General features: G+C 39.9%; 1 protein-coding gene across 5 annotated transcripts; it reads right to left on the reverse strand.

The window, feature by feature from the left end:
* Positions 1–4,515: 4,515 nt before the first annotated feature.
* Positions 4,516–19,651, reverse strand: qki2 (QKI, KH domain containing, RNA binding 2). Of its 5 annotated transcripts, none has more exons than XM_024284514.2 (9): positions 19,065–19,651; positions 17,418–17,566; positions 16,440–16,556; positions 12,128–12,271; positions 11,023–11,110; positions 10,535–10,819; positions 7,848–7,871; positions 7,127–7,201; positions 4,516–4,965 (listed from the first exon to the last, which is right to left on the reverse strand). In XM_024284514.2, the coding sequence occupies exons 1-9, from the start codon at positions 19,204–19,206 to the stop codon at positions 4,943–4,945; spliced, it is 1,047 nt and encodes a 348-aa protein (XP_024140282.1). In that variant the 5' UTR covers positions 19,207–19,651; the 3' UTR covers positions 4,516–4,942. The 5 variants fall into 5 exon arrangements, with proteins under 5 accessions (XP_024140282.1, XP_024140281.1, XP_024140284.1 ...); XM_024284513.2 differs by having other exon boundaries at positions 7,127–7,204; XM_024284516.2 differs by lacking the exon at positions 7,848–7,871.
* Positions 19,652–25,124: the final 5,473 nt, after the last annotated feature.

Below are 25,124 nucleotides of genomic sequence, written 5' to 3' on the forward strand. Positions count from 1 at the left end.
GGGAGACCCTACCAGGGGCAAAAGACCCCAGCAGATAAGCTTCCACGATCACTTGAGTTCTCAAATCCCTTATGTGGTATTTTGATCTATTCTCACATTTCTGAGTAATTCTCTTCAAACCTGCGCTCAACTGGAGCCCCTCCCATGCCCACAAAAACGAGCAGGTTCTCACGTGCTGATGTCACAGATTGAGAACCACCCCTTGAAGAGTCTGCTCTGACTCCCCCAGTCTAACACCGACACCCAATTTTTCCATGGAGCTAGCGGTGATCAACAAAATCATATTTATGACCTTTTTTTTCTCAAAACTATGGCTGTCTATAATGCCGTCTCTTTTGTTTTCTTCTTGTGTTGTTTTGTGGCAAATGGCACACAACGTTGAGGTGCATTACCTCACATACTGGTGTGGAGTAAGTTAAACACACAGCGTTACCAAACTTGACAAAAAATAGAGATAAAAAATTACCAGATTAGTTGTCACCATTTCTCAGTAAAAGACAGACCATAGCGACACATATTCATACTGTTATACTGATTATCATTTTGAATTATTTTTTCATTAAGTTTTTGCTTTGTAAACTATATCTAAATACACACTTTTGACCATGTAAGCACTCTCACTCCTCCACGATAAAGCTCTGGTTCAAATTCTGGCTGGGACTTTTTTGTGTGGAATGTGCATGTTCGTGCATGAGAATGAATTTAGGAAAATGTTTGGTGTTATTTTTTTTTTTAATCGTAAAAACTGAATGGATTTGATACAAAAGTGTGACAGATCCGTTATCCTAAAATTCAGCCTGAAGTATAAATGCTTTTGGTGGCGGTAAACACCATAGTCTGATAGTAAAAATTAATTTAACAGTGCAAAAATCCTATTTGCTAAGATAATGTTAAAAACAATAATGCAATAATAAATTTATTCTAGAAGGTCCTAATATTTTTAATGCGAAATAAGTAAAGTTTTTAAGTTGCCTCTTTAGTATTGATAATATTTATAAAAAGAGCTCTCAGTATGACAAGCATTAACACTAATTTACAAAAAAGAAGGAAACAAAACACTAATATATCGCTTATCATTCAATCAATGGTAGTTTTTATTTTTTATACTTGAAAAAAAATAGGAATAACTAAGCAAAGACTAAAAAAACAGTGGAATGTAAATTTCCTGTTTATGTCTTTAATGAGCCAATTCATCCTTTTTTCAACATACTCTAAAAGCCTTTGTCATCATCTAACATAGCAGAGAGGAAATTTCACTACAGTTCTTCAGAACTTTAGGTGTGGTCTTCTTTTTTTTATACAATATGTTTTTTTTTTCTTTTTTTTTAACCTTCTATTGTCCTTAAGAGATGTAGTTCTTCCCTTTCACCACATGGTGGCAGCAGAAAACCAAAATCAACAATGAGAGCCTTTGGTGGAAGATGTTTTAAATAATAAAAAATCTGCTTTTTAAAAACAGTTTAATTCAATTTACCTTTAACTTAAACTAATTTGCACATTCCATGTCACTGCTTTCTAATTATACATTTTTCTTTTATGATTTAGTTCATTATACCTACCTGTTTTTCTTTTCTTTATGAATTTCTTCTCTGTGTCTTGCATGTTTTTGTACTTTAAAAGCACTTTCGGTGGATGTATTTTTTTCACATGACCCCATGATGCTTACCTGAGGTGAACACTACAGCTATAACCTTAAATAAATGAGAGAATATGCAAACCAAACTCCACCCAAGGGTTGAGGTCTCCAGCAGGTGCCTTGTTGCTGTGACGTCACATCGAGGTGTGTCCCAGAATCTGAAGCAATGATGTAACTCTCCGGCAGAACCCCATAAATGCGCTCATGCGGACCGCAGCCTGCCTGGCAGGGCCATCTGCTGCCAGTCAAAGGGACAGAGGCACTGAAGGAATTTAGTGTTCTGGATTTCCCGAATAACGGAGCATCTTATTCGGGCCCGCTCATTGTGTGTGTGTATTCAGAGGGGGCCAAGCGAAGCGATGAAGTTTGCCATTGTCGCCCAGTGTGGGTGTTTTCAGACTCTCTGGCATGATGTGTGAGTTAGTGTTCTCTGTGTTACTGCCCAGTGTGCCCACTGTCTTTCCCACAATGCCCCATTCAGCCGTGGGCCTCCCTCTCTCCATCCTCTCACACTCTCAGACTGAGCTGTCACCCATTTTGTGCCTCTGGCTAATCATCCTCATCATCATCATCATCATCCGGAACCCGAATTCTCAGTTGTGGAATAACATAGCAGTGATGTCATGGTTGTGTTGTCTTTTTAACCAACTTTTTTCCTTCCTCTCCTCTTTCGCTCCCTCTTTCTGTGTCTCTAAACTCCCAAACACAAAAGACAAGAGAGGCCGCGACAGGACCCCAGTGTAAGCCGGTCGCCAAGGAGACAAGGAGACAGTGTTGGGTCTTTAAAGTGCCTCCGAGGGGTGTGTGGAGTTCGGGGCCTTATTTACATGGGAAGAGGACAAGGCAGAGAAAGGAGGGCTTGAAATACAACTTTTGGAGGAGCGTTTCCTTGCAGCTTAGAGAACGCCACAAAAAATTTGCAATGAAAATGTCCGTTCAGTTATGACACAGGAGCGCTCACTTTTTGGCAAAGCTGACAGCAGAATACATTACCAGCTGTGTGTTCAGAAAGTTTCACTTAAAAAAAAAATCCACACAACTTAAAGGGGGAAAACAGGAAAAGCATAGACAAGAGTACACACCCATCCTCTGCCCCCACCCATTTTCATCTGCTCTATAACCCCTCCCTTTGCAAGTTTCAGTCCGTGCTGCTTCTTCCTGTACAGCGGATTGTCAGCAGTGGTCACATTATGTCCTTTCACTGTCTGTGGCCACAGAGCAGGCTCAACTCCAAGCCTGAAGTTCAGTATCAGACCCCCCCCCTTTTAAATTCACCCACCCTGCCGGCCCCACAATGAAAGCAGGAAGGGCAGAGAAAGGACGAATGAGCCACCCACTGCTGCATTCACCACAGAGGAGCCCATGTGATTTTTCCTTTTTTTTTTACTCCTTCTTTTGAACCTTTCAATCTGCAGTTTAAAGGGAAAAGTTTTCCAATCAAGTTCGTGTGCGATATTTTACTCTGCAGATGTTCCGCGCTTGCACAATCAATTTCCCTTCAATTCCCCAGTCCACCTCCCCTCCCGTCTTGTGTTATACATGTGCATGCCTGCGAGAAACCATGGTGAGCCGTGTGTTTTCTTCTCTCCTGTTACACACACCAGTGTGTGTGATGTCCGCTTGAATTGCAGAGGAAGACGGACGACAAGAGAAGGAAGAGTGAAAGGGAGAAAACATTGTGTTCCCTTTGCGTTTTGGCTCGCTCGGTTCCTCTGTCTGGATCTAAAGGAGTGTTTGCCGATTAGTATGCAGAAAGGAAGCCGTTTTGCATAATTAGGCGCTACAGAGAACAAGCAACAAAGTTTGTTAGTTTCACAACTAAGATTTTAATGTTATGCTCAGATAAAAGTTGAAAACAAGTCTTTTTTTTCAAATCTTCACACTTTTTTCTTTAGAGAATTCAGACAGATACCATTAAGCGGTTAATAATCACAGAAATGGTAACAGTTAGTAGCCTAATCTTGAAACTGAAGAGTAGATTAATGTTAAACATCATATACAAAAGGCACAAAAGGCAAGCAATGCTGATATTTAAGTTATTATTCCAGTTTTTAGGACACTTTTTAAACCAAACTATCGTATCATCCCAAAAAAGTGGTTTAATGTTACTTTCTGCGTACAAAATAGAATATAAAAATACATTATAAACTTGTTACAGATGTTTTCCTTTATATGAAGGCATCCCTTGGTTTGTGTAATCCTCAAAAGAAAAAAAAAAACATGCAAACATCGCTAAAACACTCAAATAAATCGTATAACACTGTAAATTTGAGGAATCCCAACAACAAAAAACATCGTTTCCAATTCATGTGAGCTTTCTTTTCCTTTTTTTTTTTAGAGAAATTAAAAACTGATACCCTCATCCGAATCCAAAAGAGCTCAGATTTTAGAACAATATTGTTCTATAAATAAAGGCACTGTTGTTCAAGCTCTTACAATACTGTATTGTGATAAAGGCGAAGTTGTGACCAGTCCAGGTTTTGCCGGAGGACTGTAAATACCTGCGCCCACAGAATCAGAATTTATAATAATATTATTAAAAATTTGACTTTTTTGTCCTCTATCGGCACTAAAAGTGTTTTAAAATGAGCACAAACATCAGTTTTGTACCTTAAATCATGCTAACCCTTTAACACCGGAGCTCCAGTGTTTATATTATTCGACTTACTGTAACTTTTCAATCGTTAACACCATCATTCCAGTAGATTTCTAAAATCTACTGGAATGATGGTGTCAACGAAGTTACGGAACGTTAAAGATTTTTGTGTTTTGGCGTCACAGACGACACCTCAGGTGTTAAAGGGTTAATGCATCAACGCTTCAACATATATTTGCTGTTATGGAGGCTGAGAAATAAACATTAATTGGGATATGAATAATTTTTTTTTTACAAATTAGTGTTTATGCTGATCAGTCCCTCTAGAATCAGTACAGTTGTTGTTATTGCATGGCAGCTGGAAGGTACAAGTTCTTGGTAGTGGTTTTGGAGCCCCACGAAAATTTGTTACAAATTGTAATTTCGAGATATAATAAAAAAAAACAAAAATCTTGAAATAGCTTTGGAGTTTAGAAGGAAGGCACGTTTGGTGGTAAAGTTTAAGCTGGGCCTTGTCGGTGGATCCTGAGGATTATTTTTTTTTCCCATGAGCGCCGTCGTCCGGTCACTGACTGAGGCAGGCGGGACCTTCCCAGTGTTCTGGTCTCTGGTTGGCTGAGCTGGGGGAGTGGGCCAATGAGCACGCCAGCGGGCAGAGATGGGTGGGTCATCAGTGGGCGGAAAGGTCAGAAGGTCAAGAGAAGGGGGGATCATGGGTTAGTTGCCGTGGCAGCTAGAGTTAGACGGACAGACGAGGAAAGGAAAAAAAAAAAAGGGCACATAAAAGGGGACATAAAAAGAAAAAAAGATAGAAAAGAGATTAGTGTCAGCTAGTGGCGTTGGGATGACAACAAATCTAAAGCATCCTCGCAGCGCGGGGGGCGACACCTTCAAGGTGTTCGCAGCGTTTCGCGGGAACGCCCCTCGTGCCGTGAGGCAGTTGCTATGGTGATACTACTCATGCTAGCCGCTGTGCTACGTTTAGCAGAGACAGGCGGTGAAACCATGGACAGAGGGAGATGGTTTCACGTGGGTGAGAAAGTGACCTTTAAAGCAGGGGTCCCCAAACTTTTTCTTGTGAGGACCACATAACTGTAGGAGTCGGTTTGTAGGCTTAAAGGTCTAAACGCAAACATTTATGGCTTTCCAGAAAGTCACACTTTTTATAATTCATTTCTGTAATCTAAAACGTTAAAATTAAACCATTAAATTGTAAGGCTGGGTTGTTAAAATCGATTTGAATCGATTTAAGCGATTCATAAAAATATAAATCAATTCTAGCTTGATGCTAACGTTTAATAGAATTTCCCATGGGACGGCTAACGCTAACGCTCGGTCGACCTAAACATAAATTGTTGACTAAATGAATATCTTTATTAGTTCACAGGCGTGAATTTTCCAAACTTTTTTAAGCAAATGTTTTCAAACTATTTGTGGTCTAAAACAATTTTTTTTCATACTTTCTTCTTTTTCTGGAATAAGGTGTAATGCTATAGTGTGATCGCCACCTAGTGGATAAACTGAAACGCCCTCCAGGAGAAGAAGAACAATGTTTACAATGTTAATAATCTGAACATTTTAGTTTTTTTTGAGAATCCATGCAAGACTGTCTCGATCGGCCAGATTGAGAAAAAAAAAAAAGTTATGCGTCTGTGATCGTGTTTGAGGGGCCGGGTCAAATGTGGAGGTGGGCCGGATTCGGGCGTAGTTTGGGAACCCTGCTTTATAGAAAAGTGCACAGACCTCCGCAAGTCTTCCATCGCTTTTGTTTAGCAGCAGGAGTGATTAAACTTTATTATGGTTTGATTCGTTTACTATGAAGTATTAGAGTAACTAGCAAAGAGGCACCGTAAAAGAGCGATGAGGGGTTAAGAAATGATCTGAAGGACAGCAGACAGACTAACTACAAAAATATACACTTTGGTTCGCTTTACTTTTTTCCATACTTATCTTTATTGCCTTTTAGTGTTCTTTTTTTTCCATCGTGTACAACAACGCTCACACACACATATTGCAGCTAACTAGTCCATTCTGTTGCATATAACAGTCACAAGGCCCGTGAATCGAGAGGGGCGCCTCATCTTAAATACACAGAGCAAAAACACTGCCTTCATCGCCACCTCTGAGGGCTAAAACAGTAGTGGCTACACACTTTGAATAAATCTTATATGGAGACACTTTATCTATAAAAAGCATATCATAAAAACAAAAAAAAAAAATAAAAATTTGAAAACTAAAACAAAAAAAAAACTATTTCCAAGCGATCTTTTTCCATAAGCTTTATATAAGCATTCCCTATATACAAATTTATTTTTGCAGCTAAATACATGGTAACAGCACCACTCTGGCTAGGAAATAAATGAAATATGTAAACAGCCCCAATGATAAAGTCCAGTGGGCGACTGATAAGACCACAAACAACAGTATTCATACAAAAGAGCTTGTAACACAGACTTCAGTAGTTATCACACGCTGTGTTTTAGTAGTGAAACCTAAAGATCCTTTCATCTTTAGGAAGAGACAATCATCGTTTTGCTTTTGTGTCATGACATAAGTGGGCATAAGAAAGGAATTATTTTGAAAGAAAGCGTAAGTACAACTTCCTACAGTGTTTATGTGGTAAGAAGTAGTACTGAGATCAACAAGGGAGGACTCCACGAGTCACAAGGGACTGGGTCACATGATCTATCCAAACCGAGAGGGTAAACATTCTTTACCCCGCTTCTCCCTCTCTGATTTCAATTCACATTTTTTGCTCGATCGAGTTATCTCTCGTTTAGGAATGCCGCGTTACAGCTGAGATTGGTCCGTCGGGTTTGCATGCACACACACATACACACACGAACACACAAACACTTATACATACACACACGGTGGCTGGTGAGCTAACTAACCTCTGTCTGTGGTCACTACCCTTTGGTAAGGATGGATTCTCTTGTCGTGGCGTCGTACCTTAGTGGTCATGGCACCTGCTAACAGCCATTAACAATCCCAAAAACAGAACACAGAAGGTTACTCATCAGAAAGACATCACAGTCCACCCATGAACATCAGTGAACGTGTTCTGAAACACATAAAATAAACTCCCTGCTTCTAATTGACAGAATTGTTGCTTTGTGGTCTTCTGCTCTCTCTAAAATAAATCAAAAGAACTCAAACCGCTAATTTCTCACTAAGCATCAACATCAGCTGTAAGCAAAGTCACTCTATAGCTCGGTGATCAAAATAGGCTTTATCATATGTTAAGTCGCAAACAGCTTCTAAAAATATCTATGGGTTTGCTATAACGTGTTAAAAATTACAAGCAGAAGCGGAATTATTAAAAAAAAAAAACGTTAAAGTCACTGTCACACCACAACGCTAGTCTGCTAATACAAAGAGGAAATGAACAGGAATGGACACTCCACTACAGAATGACCGCTGAGGAAATCTGTCACCCTAAGGAGGAAGCAAACTGTTTGTTCTGAGGGAAAAAACGTGTTTGTGTGTGTTTGTGTTTGTGTGGTTCGGAGGGGGGTGACAGGGCAGAGGCACAAGGGGGTGTCTTTGCAAGCCAGTCCATGTGTGTGCTAGGAGGAGATGCTATTGCTTAGCCTTTGGTGGGAAAAGCCATACCTGCAAAAACACAGGAAGAAGGGACTGTTAGCCCAGCAATGAGCTTCAGCGTGCACCTGTTTACAGTCAGGATGTATTACAAGAGCTGGATATGGATGCCACAAGGACACTACTGTAACTCTAGGACACCTGTCAAAGTCAAGGCCCGGGGGCCGGATCCGGCCCTCCGGGTTATTATATTTGATTGTTAATAATGGCCTGATGTTATGTTGCGCTCATTTCTAACTTGTATAATTTTGACAAAATATATTTTTTATGGAGACTAAAATATTGAAAGTTATTTAAGGTTTAAGCTGATTTATTCTGGAATAATATTCCTGCCTTTTTATTATTCACAACTAAGTTAAAAAGTTGTATTTTTAAAGTTTTCAAAATTGGCATTCTGCTAGCTTTTTGGACTAATTTGGCATTTACTAAGAATTGTTTAGGCTATTTTGGAGCTTAGCTAATATTTCAGCTACATGCTAGGTGTTCTGGCAAATTTAGGCTTTTTTGTTTTTTTAGGTTGCTTTGGAGTTCAGCTAATATTTCAACAACTTTTTTTCAGTTTTATAGGCTATTTTGAAGTTTAGCTATTTTTCAGCTACATGCTAGCTGTTTTGGCTAACCTAAATTTTTTAATTTTTATTTTTTTAGGATATTTTGGCATTTAGCTAATATTTTAGCTGGCTATCAGCTTCAACGTTTTCAGCTTTTAGCTTCAATGATTTCAGCTATGAACTTCAGCATTTTTAGCTATTAATTTCAGGATCTTCAGCTATCGACACAAGTATTTTCAGCGGCCAAATTCAGCAAACAGCATTCACACTATCATTATCACAGGTAATGCTATACGTCTAGATCATAATTACGTTAAAAAGTTGCAGTTTTAAAGTTTTCAAAAAATGTTTATTCATTTCGGCCCGCGACCTTAGGCGTGTTTTGGATTTTGGCCCCCTGTGCAATTGAGTATGACACCCCTGCTCTCGGCTCGCGCTGCTTCTCTCCTTCAAAATCTACTGGAATTACATTGATCGTGCTAACAATTAAAAATTACAGTAAATCAAAAAACATGAAGCTCAACTGTTGTTTTCTAGGACACAGTTTCCGCAGATAGACAGAAATTCACATCTGTTGTAGGCAGGACCCCGCCTGTTCCCCTCTCCCGTTGCTGAGTTTGTATGCTACCCCGCTAGCTTAAGCCCAAAACCTGACATTACATACAGTTTTGAACCAGATATCAGCTGGGATGAGGAAAACGAAGACGTACATGGATCTATTTGTCTGGACGCATCAGAATGGATGCTCGGCGTATTTCTTTCACAAATTCTCTTTTTTTTCAACTGTATTTCTTTCTTCTGCTCCTGATTCACAACAATTTGAATTTAAAAATACTCAAAAATTGAATTTTAAGATTAATTTTCTTTAGAAATGTCCTCCATCATGAAAAAATGCTACAAAAACCATAAAAACAAAATTTTCTCTGGAGAAAATGTAACGAAATTTAGAAAATCATTACTCCGTTTAGTGTAAATTATATATTAGAGGTGAAGGTTTACATGTTATAAACATTAGTGAAAGATTGGTTGCGTATTAATTGTAATTCATACACTCACATGAACAAATGTTTTCATTCAAACTAAACTGAAGGACATAAAGATAAAACATCAGAAGCACATACAAAGAAAAGTTTTATCAAGATCATCTTTTGATCTGTCGTAAAAAGCATTCCCAGTGATCGTTTCAATTATGATATTGTCATTTTAAGGCAAAATTTTTAAAAATCTCTCAATTTTCTGCAGAGCAACAGTAGTTCAAATTTGGCTCTGAGTTGTGGGCGGGGCTGCTGGCTCGGAGCAAGCTCGCCCCACTTCCCCTCCCCTTTGTTAGGAGCTCAGAGCAGGGAACTTGTGGTTCACACAATGTATTTTCTATATCATAAATATTGAGTTTAGTCTTTATTCACAATTGTTTGAATAAATAAATAATCATAAATGTAATTTTAAGCTTAAATTTCTTTATATATGTCCTCTATCATCAGAAAAAATGCCACAAGAAGATGTTAAAAACACTAAATATACTATTTTCATAGAAGTGGATCTGCTTATTCAGATAGACTTTCTCCAAACACTCTATTGAGTTTAAAGGAAGAAGCATTCATTTTGTGTAATAATTTCTCCAAACATTTCTAAGGACTTGGCGTCTAATCCTGCATTCATTTACATATTACAAATAGAGTGGAGGAGTACAGTGAAAACTGAGTTTGCATTTGGTACAGAAAGTTTTCCAACTTTCTAATATTTATTAAGGTGGTAGAAGATAAAAACTTGAGATGATGGCAGATGATGCTGGTAAACTCTTTTTTTAATGCTGCTTCTTTGGGACAGACCCTCAAAACAGTGTGACTCATGGATCACTTTATCCGCACAAAGACTATTGATGTTTTTGAGAATCGATCAATATTCTGCAGAGTTTGGTCTGGAGTTGCCAAATCATGTGTTTACTCAGTGATTGAGTCCAAAATCAGCGAGGGCGGAGCTTAAACTGTTGCATCGAGATGCAAGTAGACTTAAAAAAGTTGACCTTTAGCAAGTTGACATTTGGAGTTTCTGCTTTGTTGACCTATGACCTTTGGTGACCAATATCCAGTTCTCATAATACATCCATTGAGCATGTATGAGAGTGATGAACTGCTGGCTTGTATTTACCTAATACTCCAGTTGAGTCGATCGGGTATTCCAGTATGGAGGGCGTGAGTGTGTACGGGTACTCGTAGGGGGTGTAGATGATTCCAGATTCGGGGCCCTGCTGCACCAGTGCCGGGTGTGGACTGGCTCCCGGGACGAGGGTGGAGCTCTGGATCTGGCGGATCAGGGGCATAATCGTGGGCGTGGTGACCGGGGCGGGGTTGCGCAGAGTGGGAGGCAGGACGGGCGTCGGGCCTGTGATGATCCGAGGCGCCTGAGGGGTCGCCAGAGGGAAGGCGGCGGTGGCTGTGAAGGACGCAAACATTCAGTGAATGCACGTGCGCGCGCGCCCACACGCCAGCCCAATATACAATAGACAGGGAAGAAGAGGAGAGGACAAACAGTCTATTTAAGAGGAGAAACAGAGGCATTGTTTCTGTATACAGTGGACTCCTGTACCGCGGCCCCACCAACCCTCCTCCACATGTGAGCTATGATGTCATCCTTACGCGTCTTGACATTGGCGTCTCTGTAGGTCCCGTTGAGAATGGCCAGCTCCATCAGCTGCATTTTCTTCAGGTTGTCCTCGCCCTCGGCCTACAAGACAGAGGTCACAACAAATTATACAACACGACGAGACTAATCACCAATAAAAATCTGTGGAGGTTTTTTAATGTTTTTGTCTGAACTTTAAAAAAAAAAAAAAAAAAAAACTCCCACTGGACGGTGATTTTAGCCACTCCTCCAGTCGAGACATATTCCGTTTCAAACGTGTTAGCTTCTCAGCTCCGGTTACGGCTCGCTGAAAAGCTTGACTGATTTACATTTGGAGGAAAAGGTCAGCCGGGTTAAACTAACACACATCGCACTGACTTTACTTCTCCACACATGCCGACGCACAAAGAGACAAACATAGATTAGCAGGTGCTCGGCTTCCAGTAGCCTATAGACATAAGTCTTATCGCTTTTATTGGCCGTGTAGTGACCAAAGTGGATGTGACGGCTGATTGCTGCAACAGACCCCCCACCACCTCCTTTATGTTTTTTTGCAGATGATGCAGAAAAAAGCGGAAGGAAATTGGTCGTCGCGACGTGTACGATTTTAAACTTTAAGTGTGCACGAGTAAGTCGGAATCCATACGTGCCTGTGAAGAAGACAGGGTGGGGGGGCCTATAGGTGGGCCGGAGAATGTGAGAAATGTAGAGGAGTGCAATCAAAACGTTCTCTTGTTTGAACAACAACAAAAAAAAGAGCAGAAGGAACACTCTAGCTGCTAGTTGGGAATAAAGTGAGTTGTGAACGAGTGAAAAGAGTGATGGAGTGGGGAGAACGAGTGAACAGACTCTCCATTCATTCCCTCAGCCTTTCAAACAACCCGGGGTTACTATGGCAACCCCTTTATGCTTGTTCCCTAATTACCCTAACCCTTTACACATACTCTCTCACACACTCGGAAAAGAGACACACACAAAAAAAGCGCACACACTTCTTGGGGCTGACAATCCCCTGCCCCCTTCTATGCATACCAACACAGTGAACTCTCATCCAGTCACACACAGTTATTCGCCTTTAACGCAGCAAATGCAATCTGCGCTCGCATGGGCGACACTCACAGCGGGTACGAGGAGTTTCTTGACCTCGTTGATGGCCCGCTGGAGCTTGATCTTGGCACGGTTGTGTGTGTCCTCCACGGTGATCAGGACGTGGAGGTCCTCGTTGAGGTGCTCCCAGTTGGGCTTACCCCGGTTCATCTCCTCCTGAAGCACAAAAACAGAAGAAAAAAAACGCTTGGTTTGTTTGAATGCGCCTCACAAACTCATGCCTTTTTACTGCAGAGAGAGAGAAGGGGGGAGACAGGATTTCACTTTTCTTCTGCTTTGGCTGGGATTTTGGACCGCCTTCAGACTCCACACAAACAGACCTGCACAAAGCTCAAGGTTATCTAACGCCGTTTCAGAGGCGTATCGAAATCATGAAACGACCGTCTTGTTCCACAGCCGTTAAACAAGATTGCTGTTGCATTTTGTTGAAGGTTGTGCTCTCCGAATCTTTGTGTCCCGGGATGGAGCCTTCTTTTAATTCCTCTCTTTCATTCTAACTTTGGTTTCTTCAAAACCGAATCTTCATTTACTCATAAATAACATCACAGATAAACAGAAACATAGCTACATTTTCTGGGTAGCAAAAAATACAAGTATTTTTCTGCAACTATTTTTTATTTTTTAAAAACCCACTCTGATAAAATTGTGTTTAGGTGTTTTTAACATGTTCTTGTAGCATTTTTCTTACAATCAAGTACATATATAAAGACAATTTAGCTTAAAATGGCATTCCTTATTTAAATCGATGTGAAACAGGAGCAGACTAAAAAATCCTCAATAAAAAAAGATTGAATGTGACAGTGGGCGGGCCACAAACCCCCCACTCCGCTCCATTCGGATGCATCCAGGGTGAATTCAGACTGGAAGAATTATTTGTTGAACACCGGATCTGCTTAATTTGATCCGGATTGAGTCCTGAACCTTGTGTTTGGTCTGTATTCAGACTGGGGTCTACTGGAGATTTCTGTTCTGGGCCAAAACTTGTAAACAAAACCACGTGACTAAAGATCTCTTCAGTCATTGGCCAGCAGTTACTGGGCGAGTCAATTCTGATTATAATAATTTTTTTTTTTTTAAAAACACTAAAAACACTTTGACAATAGATCAAAAGATGACCGGAGTGGGACTTTAAAGATCTCTTAGGTAAATGGGGTATTTAAAACTTAAAAACGCAGGTTTGGCATGAATGTATCCCTCCAAAATTCACAATTTTATATATATATATTTATATAAATTTTGAAAATGGCAAATTCCTTTAGTCCATTCAGTCATGCAGTGAAGTTCCAAATTCCACCGTTAACAATCCGTTCTAGTAAGCAGAGGTTTTTGGCACATGAAGGAAAAAAGTGGAGTAAATTTCTTAACATCTGAAAAAAGTTATGATTCGATTTGCCTTCTATTCCTGTAAAGTAACTCAATTTATTTGTTTGAAGTCTGACAAAAAAACAAGCTGAACAATTCTTAGAGCTTTTATTCATATCAGCATTAAAATAGATGGTTCATTTGGGAAAAGATTACACATATTAACCCTGGGAAATTTCAAATTAACGCATTACTGGATTTGGAAAAATGTAATGAGTTTTTATGAAAGTCCTGATAAAAGTTAACATTGTTGGTATGATCATAAGCTGGCTGGTTTAGCAAAATAATTCCAATTTAGAACAAAGGATTTGCTTCCTGCTAGTTAAGGGCTTAAAGCTTAATTTTGGGTTCAGCTCTGATGGATGTGTCGGGGAAAGTACAGATGATAGCTGTAGGAATGGTGATGGCCGACCCCCTCCCCATCCAGAGCTCCGTGGGTGTGGCAGCAGTGAGGCTTTTTCCAAAACTAAGTAAACGTTGTTTTTGTTTGTTTTTAAAGCAATGAGGCGAGATCTGATCACGAGTGATCACTCAAGACAGATGTGGAGATGCATTCCAAAGCCAGGTGTGAACTCGTGCACTCCACCATGCAAACAACCTCCATACATTATATCTACAAATGAAAGAATTAGTGGTGGATTTAGGCTAGACTATTTGGTAATCTACATTAATTTGTTAAATAATTCGATCAATTTTTTGAGAGTTTTTGATCGTAAATCTTGTATTTTTTTTTTTTTTTGCTTTCATTTCGATCAGGATGAATAACAGATGAGAACGAGCAGCTGAAGTAAAACTGAACGGCGCATCTGTGCGGTGCTGGGAGGATGTTTTTTTAAGTGAACTGTATCACTCCGAAGAACACTAAAAGTCAACATCTCTCTTTTCCCTCAGTTGCCTCCCACTGTGTCTCTGTTTTCCTTCCTCTCTGTCTCTGAGCGGCTCCCTCTGAGGGGCGTGCGGGGTAGGGAATGTTCTAGAGAGAGAGAGAGAGAGACGGAGCAGGGTGGGGGAGTGGAATGCTGGACTTGCTCCACCTGCCGTTTGGAAAGCTTAAGCCGACTCCGTCCAACAGTAGACACCAGGGGAGAGGAAGGGAGGACAGATGGACTGAACACCAGGACAGGAAAAAGAAACTGTGCACCAAAAAGTGAGGAATAATAAACAAATGGATAGATGGGTAGGAAAACAAATAGGAAAAACACCTTATAATACATATAATATTTATTTTTTTAAACCTTTAATTGAAATACTCTTTTCTGACTTAACATTTTTATTGCAAATTACATTTTTAAATAAAAAATATCCTTAAATCCAGAATAAATTACATTTAGTCGCTGTAAATCGTCATTTTCTGATGTAGCTCAACAATATTAAGTGATATATGTAAAGAAATATGTATTAAATGTGTTTTAAGATCAATTTCCTTTATAGAATCTTATTAGTTCATCATCATTTCAATTTTTCCCACACTGAAGTGTCAGTGTTAATGAGTAAAGTTTTGAGACTGTTGTCGTATTTCCAGTTTCCATGACATTAAAAGCCCACCTTAGTCATATGTTTTAGCACAAAATACCTTATTCATGTAGTTTTATTGCGGGGTCTCTTTAAGGGAACTAAACACCTATCTGTGCGTTCAATGGTCACTTGTTAAAACTAAAAATAAAATGCTTAAAGGACAGGAGGAAGCAGCTAGTAGGTGATACTGGGAAGCCGTTTTATTTCTCTCTGGTGTTATTTTAAAGGCGCACTCGGATAGAAATTGTGTTTTTAAACATGTTTTTGTGGCATTTTTTCTGATGATGGATGACACATTTATATAAATAGAAATGTTAGCTCAAATTAGCATTTCTGAGTATTTTTTTAATCTAAATTACTGTGAATCAGGAGCAGACGAAAAAAGCTGTTTTGTGACATAAAAAATACATGTATCCACTTGTAGACAAATAGATCCGTGCTTGTCTTCGTTCTATCCAATAGCATGCTCTAATATTGCTTGCAATTGTTGTTGCACGTGTAACGGTAGTTTGAGGGTTTGAGGGGCTGTAAGCTAGCTGGAGAGCGTGTAAACAAAAGACAAATCCACATTCTTCCCCTACGGCTCCTTCCTAACTTTACATTTAGCCCTCCAAACGGAGAGATACGGTAGTGTCTTCGAATGAGGACATCACTCCCACTCGATGATGTCATCAATGGTCTCCAATACATAAAAACATCAGTTTAAAAAAGTCATGTTAAAACAAAACTTACATGTAAATGTAAACTTCTGCGACTCAGAGCTTTTCCTCCTTAAATTTCAGATAATCGTACCCCTCCAAATGCCCCTACAATTGGAGAAAATTCGGATTTTGGCAGCGAGCTCTCAGCAGGGGCGGACTTACCATTAGTCAGAGGTAGGCGATTGCCTAGTGCCCCCAACACTTTGGGGCCCCTCAAAAAATTGTCTTAAAAAGGTGCTAAATAATTAATATTTTAGTGTGTGCAAAAAAATCCAAATCACTGAAATTACGTAAGAGTGCTCATGTGAAAGTGACTGTCCTCCCCCGTCACTGTGTAGCAATGGACTATTCCATCAACAACAAGCTAGATATGAAATAAAATTCTTAAAGATTTAACCTGTACTTTTTAAATTTATATCAAAATATTTGAATTCTTGACAATGATGATGTCTAAAAGTTATTCAAAATCTTCAAAAAGAAAATGATTAATAAAACCATTGCAGGGAGCCCCGCGTTATTGCTCGCCTGTGGCCCCCAAATGACTAAGTCCGCCCCTGGCCCTCAGTAATGATGATGGGAAGGGGGGCAGGGGTTACTTGGTGCCAAAAGTCCAGAATTTCTGACAAACTACTGAAACTATGAACTAGAAAATCCTAATTAAAATTAATCTGGGAACATTTTTCAAATAGCTCAAAAGATGATTGTAATTTAAGAACCTAAAAGTAAACGACGACCTGTGTGTTTACCTTCTTCTTGTCTCTCATGGAGCCTTTTCCTCGCACCATGATCTTGCAGCCGGTCTCGGCCTCCAGCTGTTTGGCCGTCAGTCCACGCGGGCCCAGGATCCTCCCAACGAAGTTGAACTACGAAATAAAACACAAGTTCAGAGCTCCATATGTGTAAATATATTATTTTTTTATTGCGTTCGACTGTGGGAGGCTTTGAGGTTGTATGTGATGTGCGGACTAAAATAGCTCTTCGTATGAGTCCAGGCTGTTGTTGGTGGCATGACAGGACAGCGCCGTTCTCTTAACCTTATCTGTCACTGTGGCTGAGTGATTAAGCAGACAGCTGCCCCTCTGTGTCTGCGTTGTTTCTCGGCCACTATCCCTGCGTCTCCTTGTAACAATGTCCAGCCTCGTCCTCTTTTATTATACTCCCCCCCTACCGAAAAAGTTGTTCTCCGAACTTTTCCTTCATGCGATCTTCCGCTCGGGCTTCACAAGCAGACGAGGAAAAATCCAGACAGAGGAACGGCGCTCTAAATTTAACCTTGATCTCAACCGTTTTCCAATGCACTCCTGTGTGTGTCCTGTTAGGTGCTGTCATGTGAGTGCGGACAGCCCGTCATTGTGGTGGGTGATTGGCGAACTGATGCATGGAGGAAATCATGTGAGCCATGCAATCTGGATCAACTCATATTGGTGTGCTTAGCTGTACTTGGCGTGCAGCTCACTCGTCTTTATATTTTTGGTGGAAAAACTTAATCCGAGCTCTTATAAATATTTACGCTGTAAACAGATTTACATTCCCGGTTGGAAGGAACCCACCTGATATGAGTCTGTACCTTTATGTTCTGCAGTTTTAGAATGTCGTGGGTTCATTAAATTGATTTATTTTAACGCCAGATGACATCACTGGGTGTGGCCAAAGATGATCTCAGAGTGAAATCAGCTTTTAGATAGAAATTGTTTGTGAGCAGGGCTTTTCTGTCGTCCACTCACATCGGGGAACTCTTTGACCGGAACGTAGAGCTTCTCCTGCAGCTGGGCCACGGGCCCGATGGGTTCAGGAAGCTCCTCCATGTCGCGCCCGTTGAACATGCCGCCGTTCAGCGTGTCGTTGTACATGTCTTTGCGCACCCTGCCGATTTCTTGGGAGACAGAAAAAAAAGGGAAGTTAAGTTCAGGAAAGTGAGAGACCCTCAGAGGAGGAGGAGGGGGGTACAAGAGGTTTCACGTTTCTTTCGTCAGACTGTCCGTTCTTCAGGGGTGATGACTCACCGTCACCAGAATTAAAAGGAAGCGACATCTGCCTGAAAAGACAGGCGCACGGACGGCGTGCAGGGAGACGCTCGCAACTATTCTGCACCACAATGTCGAATTTAACCACCGAGCGCTTTGAAATCTGGACCTCCAATCTCCACTACAGGTCACCCCCCCCCCTTCCACAAATAATTGAAGAAGTTGGTGAACTTTGCACACAAAGACATTTTGGCAGACAAAATCAATGCATTCGTCGGGTGGGGTTTGGTCTCCGTGACCTCGCCTCTGATACCTTCGCGATGACACGCCAGCACAATAATAACCGACTACCCAAGCAGACAAACACTTATGCAACACATAAACAGACCCCCCCCCCTTACGGTTCGCAGTCACACTAGCACAGGATAACTGCCGTGGGGCGTGAATATCATCTGACCAAGCAGGCTGACAAGCATGTCTCCCTCCTCTCGGAGTGATGAGTCTGACCATAATAACTACAGTAGGAAGCTGTAATTAGAGCCACTACAGCAGTGACAAGGATGATCCTCTAATAACCTATTCTGACCTGTTACAGGCCGAAGCTAACAATTACAACACAAATCTGCACAGCCAAGCGTCGCTTTTGTCACCGTGGAGTTAAAAGTAGCAGAAGGAGAACGAGAAGTGAAAGAAGAAGAAGACTGGGTCAAAGGAAGGAGTGGAAAACCATCATCTTGAACCTCTCATAAGATTACACATAGTAGAGGTTTTTCTGCACTCAAATGAGGAAGGTCTTTCATGGATGTCAGACGATCACATGCGAGCTGTCAGCCCCCCCCCCCCAAAGACAGGCTGAGTTGACCTATTTGTTTGAGCTGCAGAGGTCGGCCGGTCAGCCCCGCCGTGACAGTGCAGCAACTTTTTTCCAGAATGACAAAACGTTTGCAGATGCCTGCTTGGATTGGAATCAAGTAACAAGTTGGTAGTCGGATTCCAGAGTTTGAAATGCTACAGTGTGACATGGTTTCGTTCCTGCTCAGGGATGGGCTGCAGCGTTCACATAAGCCTGCGCATTAGATCACTGGGAAAGGCTAACAACTGTCTGTTTGTTCCCATCACCATGTGTGTGTGTGTGGAGGGAGTATCCTAATGAGGGCCAACAAATCTGAGATGTTTAAAGATTTGTGCTGAGTGAAAACAGTCAAAGGGCAAAGTAAATGTGGCAGTTTATCACTGGGATCAAATCAGTGTAGGTGGAGGGGGGGCTGCTGTCACGTTTCCGTGGAGGCAGTGGAGGAATTCCACCACTTAATGACTTTTCAATAAAGTCAGGAACTACTTTTCTGAGCGCCGTCTGAGCATGATGGGTAAAAAATGGACTGATTGTGAGTGATGGGGAAGCTTTACCTTCATCCAGCAGCCGCTCCAGATGCGTGAAGATGCCGCTGAAGTTGGGCAGTGAGCTCATCACCTTCCTGTCGTTCATCAGCTGCATTAGATAGTCCGGGTTGGACTTGGGTCTCTCCTTCACCTCCGTTTCTCCGACCATGGCTTTGGGGTTCGAGGCTCCTACTAGCTAACAATCTGTTTTATTTTTTAGAAAATAAAAGTCCCAAAGAAGAAGAAGAAGAAGTGGCGGCGCGAGGATCCCTGGGGACTCCGCGACCCGCAGACCGCCTCTGACTCACGGGTGAACTCAGCTCCTCCGCTCCGGTTTACTGGACTGTCCTTCGGTCAGTGCGACCCGTTCTTCCTCCCGAACGGTCCCCCCTCCCGCCCCTCTGCTCTACTCTCTCCAGAGTTTGTAAAAGTTCCGTTACGGGGGGGCAGTTTGGCTCTCCTTCGCTTGGACTCGACTTCCTCGGCAGTTGCAGGAACTACCGCCGTCCCCCCTGCCCCCGCGTGCCCCGCTCAGCCCGTCCGGTGTGTCGGTGCTCGGCGGCGTGGATCCGCTCCTTATCATATGATTACAGTACTGAGTGGACTGTCGCGGGCGCGCCGCGCGCCGCCGCTATCAAGGAGAGGGAGGAGGATGAGGAGGAGGGGGCTCGCGCACTTTGGACGGGCTCACGCGCACGCGGACACCCCACACCCACCCAATAACAATATAACAGCTTTATATAGGTATGTCCACCTGTTCTCCAGCAGCAACTGTCTGTCAGTTCTCCTGCTTTTAGTCCCAACCGACCACCCAGACTTTAAAGAATAAATGTTCAAATCTGAGAGGAAAGACATTCTATGGAGCCCTGGACATGACATTCAAACTAATTATTCCCTCAAATTCATCATTTTTGGATAAAAATGAGTATTTTGTGGACGGAATTAGCTTTTTTTTTTTGGCCACAACTTGTATTTCGTGGATACAAATTATCATTATTATTATTATTTTTAGAATGTCGTGGGCTTAAATTAGAATTTATTGGATAGGAATAAGTATTTTGTGTGCCAAAATTAGCATTTTGTGCTACAAATTCACTTTTTTGTATTATGTGGCCACAACTTAGTATTTTGTGTGAAGAAATTTGCCTTTTGTCCTCAAAAATTATTGTTTTGTTGGCACAAATTAGTATTTTGTTTGCAAATAAATGTATTTTGTTGGCACAAATTAGATTTTGAGTGATAAAGTTTGCATTTTGTGGGCCTAATTTAGTATTTTGTGTGCACACATTTGCTTTTTGTGCTCAAAAATAGCTTTTTTGCATGAATGAGTTCATGCCATGATTTCATGGGCCCAAATTTCCAAATCGCTGGCATAATTTAGCATTTTGTGGACATAAACAAGAATCTATTGGATGAAAATTAGTATTTTGTGTGCATAAATTAGCATTTTACGCCACAAATAATTTGTTTGGGTGTGCATGTTAATATTTTTTGGCCAGAACTTAGTATTGTGTGCACACAAATTAGCTTTTTGTGTGCACGTTTGTATTTTGTGACCACAACTTAGTACTTTGTGTACACAAATTATTATTTTGTGATTACCACTTAGTATGTTGTGCACAAAAAGTTGCATTTTGTTTGCACAAATTAGACTCTGAGTGAATAAGTTTGCATTTTGTAGGAAGTAGGCCTATTTTGTGTTCACACATTCACTTTTTGTGCACTTAAAATTGCTTTTTTGGCACAAATTAGCAATTTGTTGGCATACTTTACCGTTTTGTGGGTACAAATTAGCTTTTTTTACCCACATATTAGTATTTTTTGGCCTCGAATGAATTGTAGGAATTGATGACAATAAAATACTAACTCGAGTGGACGCACAAAATGCTAAATTTGTGGCCACACAATACTAATTTGCACACACAAAATACTAATTTGTGTCCAGTAAATTCTCATTTGGGCACAGAATGCTAATTTCCTTTCACAAATATTAAATTGGTGGCCACACAATGTTAATTTGTGCACACAAAATACTTAAATGTGGCACCAAATGCTCATTTTGTGTGCACAATTACTAAATTGCGCCCACAAAATGCAAATTTGTGGCCACAAATGATTAATTTAAGGAAACAACTTGTCGTTTTTTTAAATGTCATGTGGAGCAAATAGTTTTATCTTAGTTTTGTTGTTTTTAAATAGAAGTGCATTTTTTAATGATTAATTGCCTTTACAGAGAGAGGCTTTTTCCATAACATTTTAAGGTGTGTTTTTTCACCCATGAAGCTGACTAACCACATCTTTTAAACATGATAAGAAGGTGTTCTTCTAAGTGTTGACATTCAACATGTGAAAGCACTGGTTCTCATGATCTCACAGTATTGATGCATTTAGCTGTTGATATAAGTCATCATCATGTGGCTTTAATATAACGCAAAAAATATTTAGGAGACACCTAAAACTGCACACTTCAAAATTTTGTGTATACTTTCTGCAAACATTTGCATAAACATTTTAAAGTTTTTATTATGATTTGTCATGCCACAGGCTATTTAGGTAATCTTAAAAAAAAATACAACCTGTACTTTGTAAATTACACAGTCAAAAGTTTGTATTTTATGTCAAACAACACTGTAAAAAGTTTAAATCTGACTGCACATGAGCTTTTCATAGTAGGTTGTAATGTTTCTTTCTTTTTCTGAAGCTGAAATCCAATGAGCTCCAATCTCCTCTATGTTGAGCATCTTGTAATAATAAAATAGTGTGAGGCTTGGATTTGAACTCTTTAGGACGCTGTAGCAGTAAAGGACAGGAGAAATGCTACAGCTAAAGGAGCAGAACGATGAGCGCGTCTAAACTTAACTGTAAAACAAACACGAATGTTCACACACACACGTCCACGGTCAGACAATATGTGTGCCCATGCATGCCTTGGCTTAAAGTCTTTTGTCATGCCCCGTTGGCCTCCCACCTGGCTCCTCTCTCTGATCCACAGTGAAATACAGACGGTCTTTTTGCCCCGTAAGACTGAACTTATGATTGAGGCTGTGAGTGAGTGCGTTTGTGCCAGAGCGGTAGGAATTGTGACTGGGCTGCAGTGTTGGTTATGGCTGGTCAGCTGGTATGGCGAGTATTCAGGGCGGGGGCAACGCATTGTCCTCTCATAGCTCCAACAATGCCCCTCTGAACAGGCCACACATCTACCAGTCACGGGCCTCTCTTCCCCTCTCTGCCTCTGCTTTTCTCTCTGTCTGCCGTGTCCAGGCGGAGCACAGGGAGGTGTCAGGCGAGGTGTGCGAGCTGCCTCCATAACCTCTGCGGGAAACCTCAAAGTCACAAAGCTCCTCATCCATCACATCAACCACTAACTACAAATGCTGTTTTTTAAAATATTTGTATCAATATTTGAGCATTAAAAAAGTATTAAATCAGATTTTCAGCCAATTTATTGAAACTTGCTTGCAAAAGAACAACCCAGATACTTTTATCAGCTTAAAAACACAAAAATATAGAATGCATATACTTAATATATGTATATATATATATTAAAAAATATACTTTTTAGTAAATTGTCCAGTGATTTTAGGTCAAGTATTTTCTCATTTAGTCTTTCCCTGTTTTGAATATTATATTCTTAATTGCTTTACATAAAAAGTAAGCTTTAAGCAACCAACAATTTATATTCTTTGACCACGGACAATGCAAAACATATCGTGATACACGTCTCGCGATACGATACATATTGCGATATATCCAAAGACTGTACCAGAACAATTTTTCACTTTTTTAAAAAGAAATTTTTTTAAAGAAAATGACTTAGAAGAAAGCTGAAAAAAAAAACAAATAGTGCATGTCTCATAACAACAAATCCGTAAGGCGGACTGGACCAATGAGACTGAACATTTAACACAAGCCGGTTCTTGCGACATCGTGTTGTTCAGGTGCGGTGTAGCTGCTCTAAGTGTGCGGTGCTGCCAACTAGTAGTTGGGGTTTTGGAGGAAAACAAACGTAAGACAAATAATTAATTAAATATCATCTAGTCAGCATTTTAAATTGATACAAGTATCGACAAATTAAATACCGCGATAGATCACCAAATCGATTTTTCCTAACACCCCTACTATTTAGTTACGAAAATCATTTTTTTTTGCCAAAAATTACATAATTGATGCAGTCAAATGATATATTTTGTATTTTTATCATGCTCTTTCAAATTACTTTCATACTTTAGTGAAAAACTTGACCCCATATAATGAAGGGTTTCATTGCGGTTGTCTTAATATCCAAATAAGTTTAAGGAACTCTTTACCAGGAGTTTGCAAACTGAGACCCTCTTTTACTTCTCCATTTAGGCTCTCTGGTTAAAGAGAAATCATGTTTTACTTTTGAAAAAAAAAGTAAAATAAAGTATCATTGTCCTGACCTCCAACCATCCATCAAGTGGTTCATCTTTTGAGAGATTTTTCTCCACCGTGTATCACAGAGTATTAATCAGAGATCACACTTACTTAAGGCACAGAGGATTATAAAGCAGATTTTCTATTTTTGAACAAACTGAAGAAGTTAAAAAAAAATCAAAACAGGAAGAGTCACTTAATTAGCTCTGATTTAATTTAGGTTCATTAGATTTACAAAATTGTGGCTGCAATTTACCACAAGCGGTAAAATAAAATGTGCGTGTGTGTGGCTTTTTTTTTTTAATCACTGCTGACATTACACTACCTACTTGTGCTACATTTGCTGCATTCAGATGATCCTGTGTGACACAAGGTGTCTTTTATTTTGAAAGGAAGTCATGTGAACCTCTGTCAAAAGTTAAAAACTGTTTTATATTCAGAAATAAGCCTATTTTCTCTTTATATTTATGTTTTATTTGTTCCAAAAAACACACAATATTTTACATGTATCATAAAAGTAACGATTACATAAATATTAATTAGTGTCTTATTTATTTTAAAGGGTAAATAAAGACTTTGTGGCTCCTATTAGGTTTTTATCAGTGAGAATTCAACCTGAATGGCTCTTTAAGTGTTGAAACTTTCAAACCCTTGAATTTCACCTTTATTAATGGGAACAAATGTTGTTACTTGTTATGGAAACCCGCCCTCTAGTGGACATTTAGTGTAACTGAAGGAGTCGGCCTTCCAACCGTTCACCACATTTGTCACAGGGAAAGTCTGGAAAATGTTTGGAGTCTAAAGAAATCCCATTTCTAGTGGCTTACCACAAAGGCTGTGTATACAAAGAATCAAAACCAGGACGGAGGCAGTGGAGCCACATATTCTGAAGTCACACAACTGGAAGTCAATTTGCTGCAAAACAAACAACATAAGAAGATGCTGATCTGGGTCTTTATTGAATCATTTAGTCTTTTTTTTTTCATTCATTGTTATATCTGCTGTCACCAATAGGGAGCAGTAGAGTTTATGCAAATGAGGTCAGCAACTTATTTTGTTGTTTTTTTGTTGTTGTTTTGTTGTGTTTTTTTAGAAAAGTGAGCAAAAACGTTCTAAAAACAACACACTTAATGCACTGTTTTATATAGTGATGATAAAGAAACATTTGTAGCATGGAGTCGGGACAACAGCAGGAAAACACCCCAGAACAGTAAGAATCAGCTATTTTTATTTATCTTGCAAGAAAACAACAATGCTGATTTTAAATGTCTTATTATTCTTGTTCACTATATACAGTTATTTGCCCAACCAATTTGGATTTGTAATTTAAGCTAAAAAAAAAAACTTTACATAATCTGCATTCTGAAACTTTAATTTCTGTGGTTTTATTTAAACTTTGAATGTAGTTCAGAAGGGTTTTCTTTTACTTTGGTAATTAAAACAGGAATGAAAAACTCCCTTAAAGTTTTTTCTAAACATAGAATAAGGAAGTTAGAATTGATTTGACCTCTATTTTAGAACCTCTATTTTCAAAGTAATTTTCTTATCCGAAACCATTATTAATGAGTTTCCTAGTTCTTATATTGTCCAAAATAGCAAATAGAGTGTAAAAACGTATGATTTTTTGATGAAGTAGATAGCCACAAATCAGTGCTACCAGATAAAGTCCCAGTTTTCCTAAAAGTAATCTAA

The sequence above is a fragment of the Oryzias melastigma genome, linkage group LG19 (genome assembly GCF_002922805.2).
Source record: "Oryzias melastigma strain HK-1 linkage group LG19, ASM292280v2, whole genome shotgun sequence".
Lineage (NCBI taxonomy): Eukaryota > Metazoa > Chordata > Actinopteri > Beloniformes > Adrianichthyidae > Oryzias > Oryzias melastigma.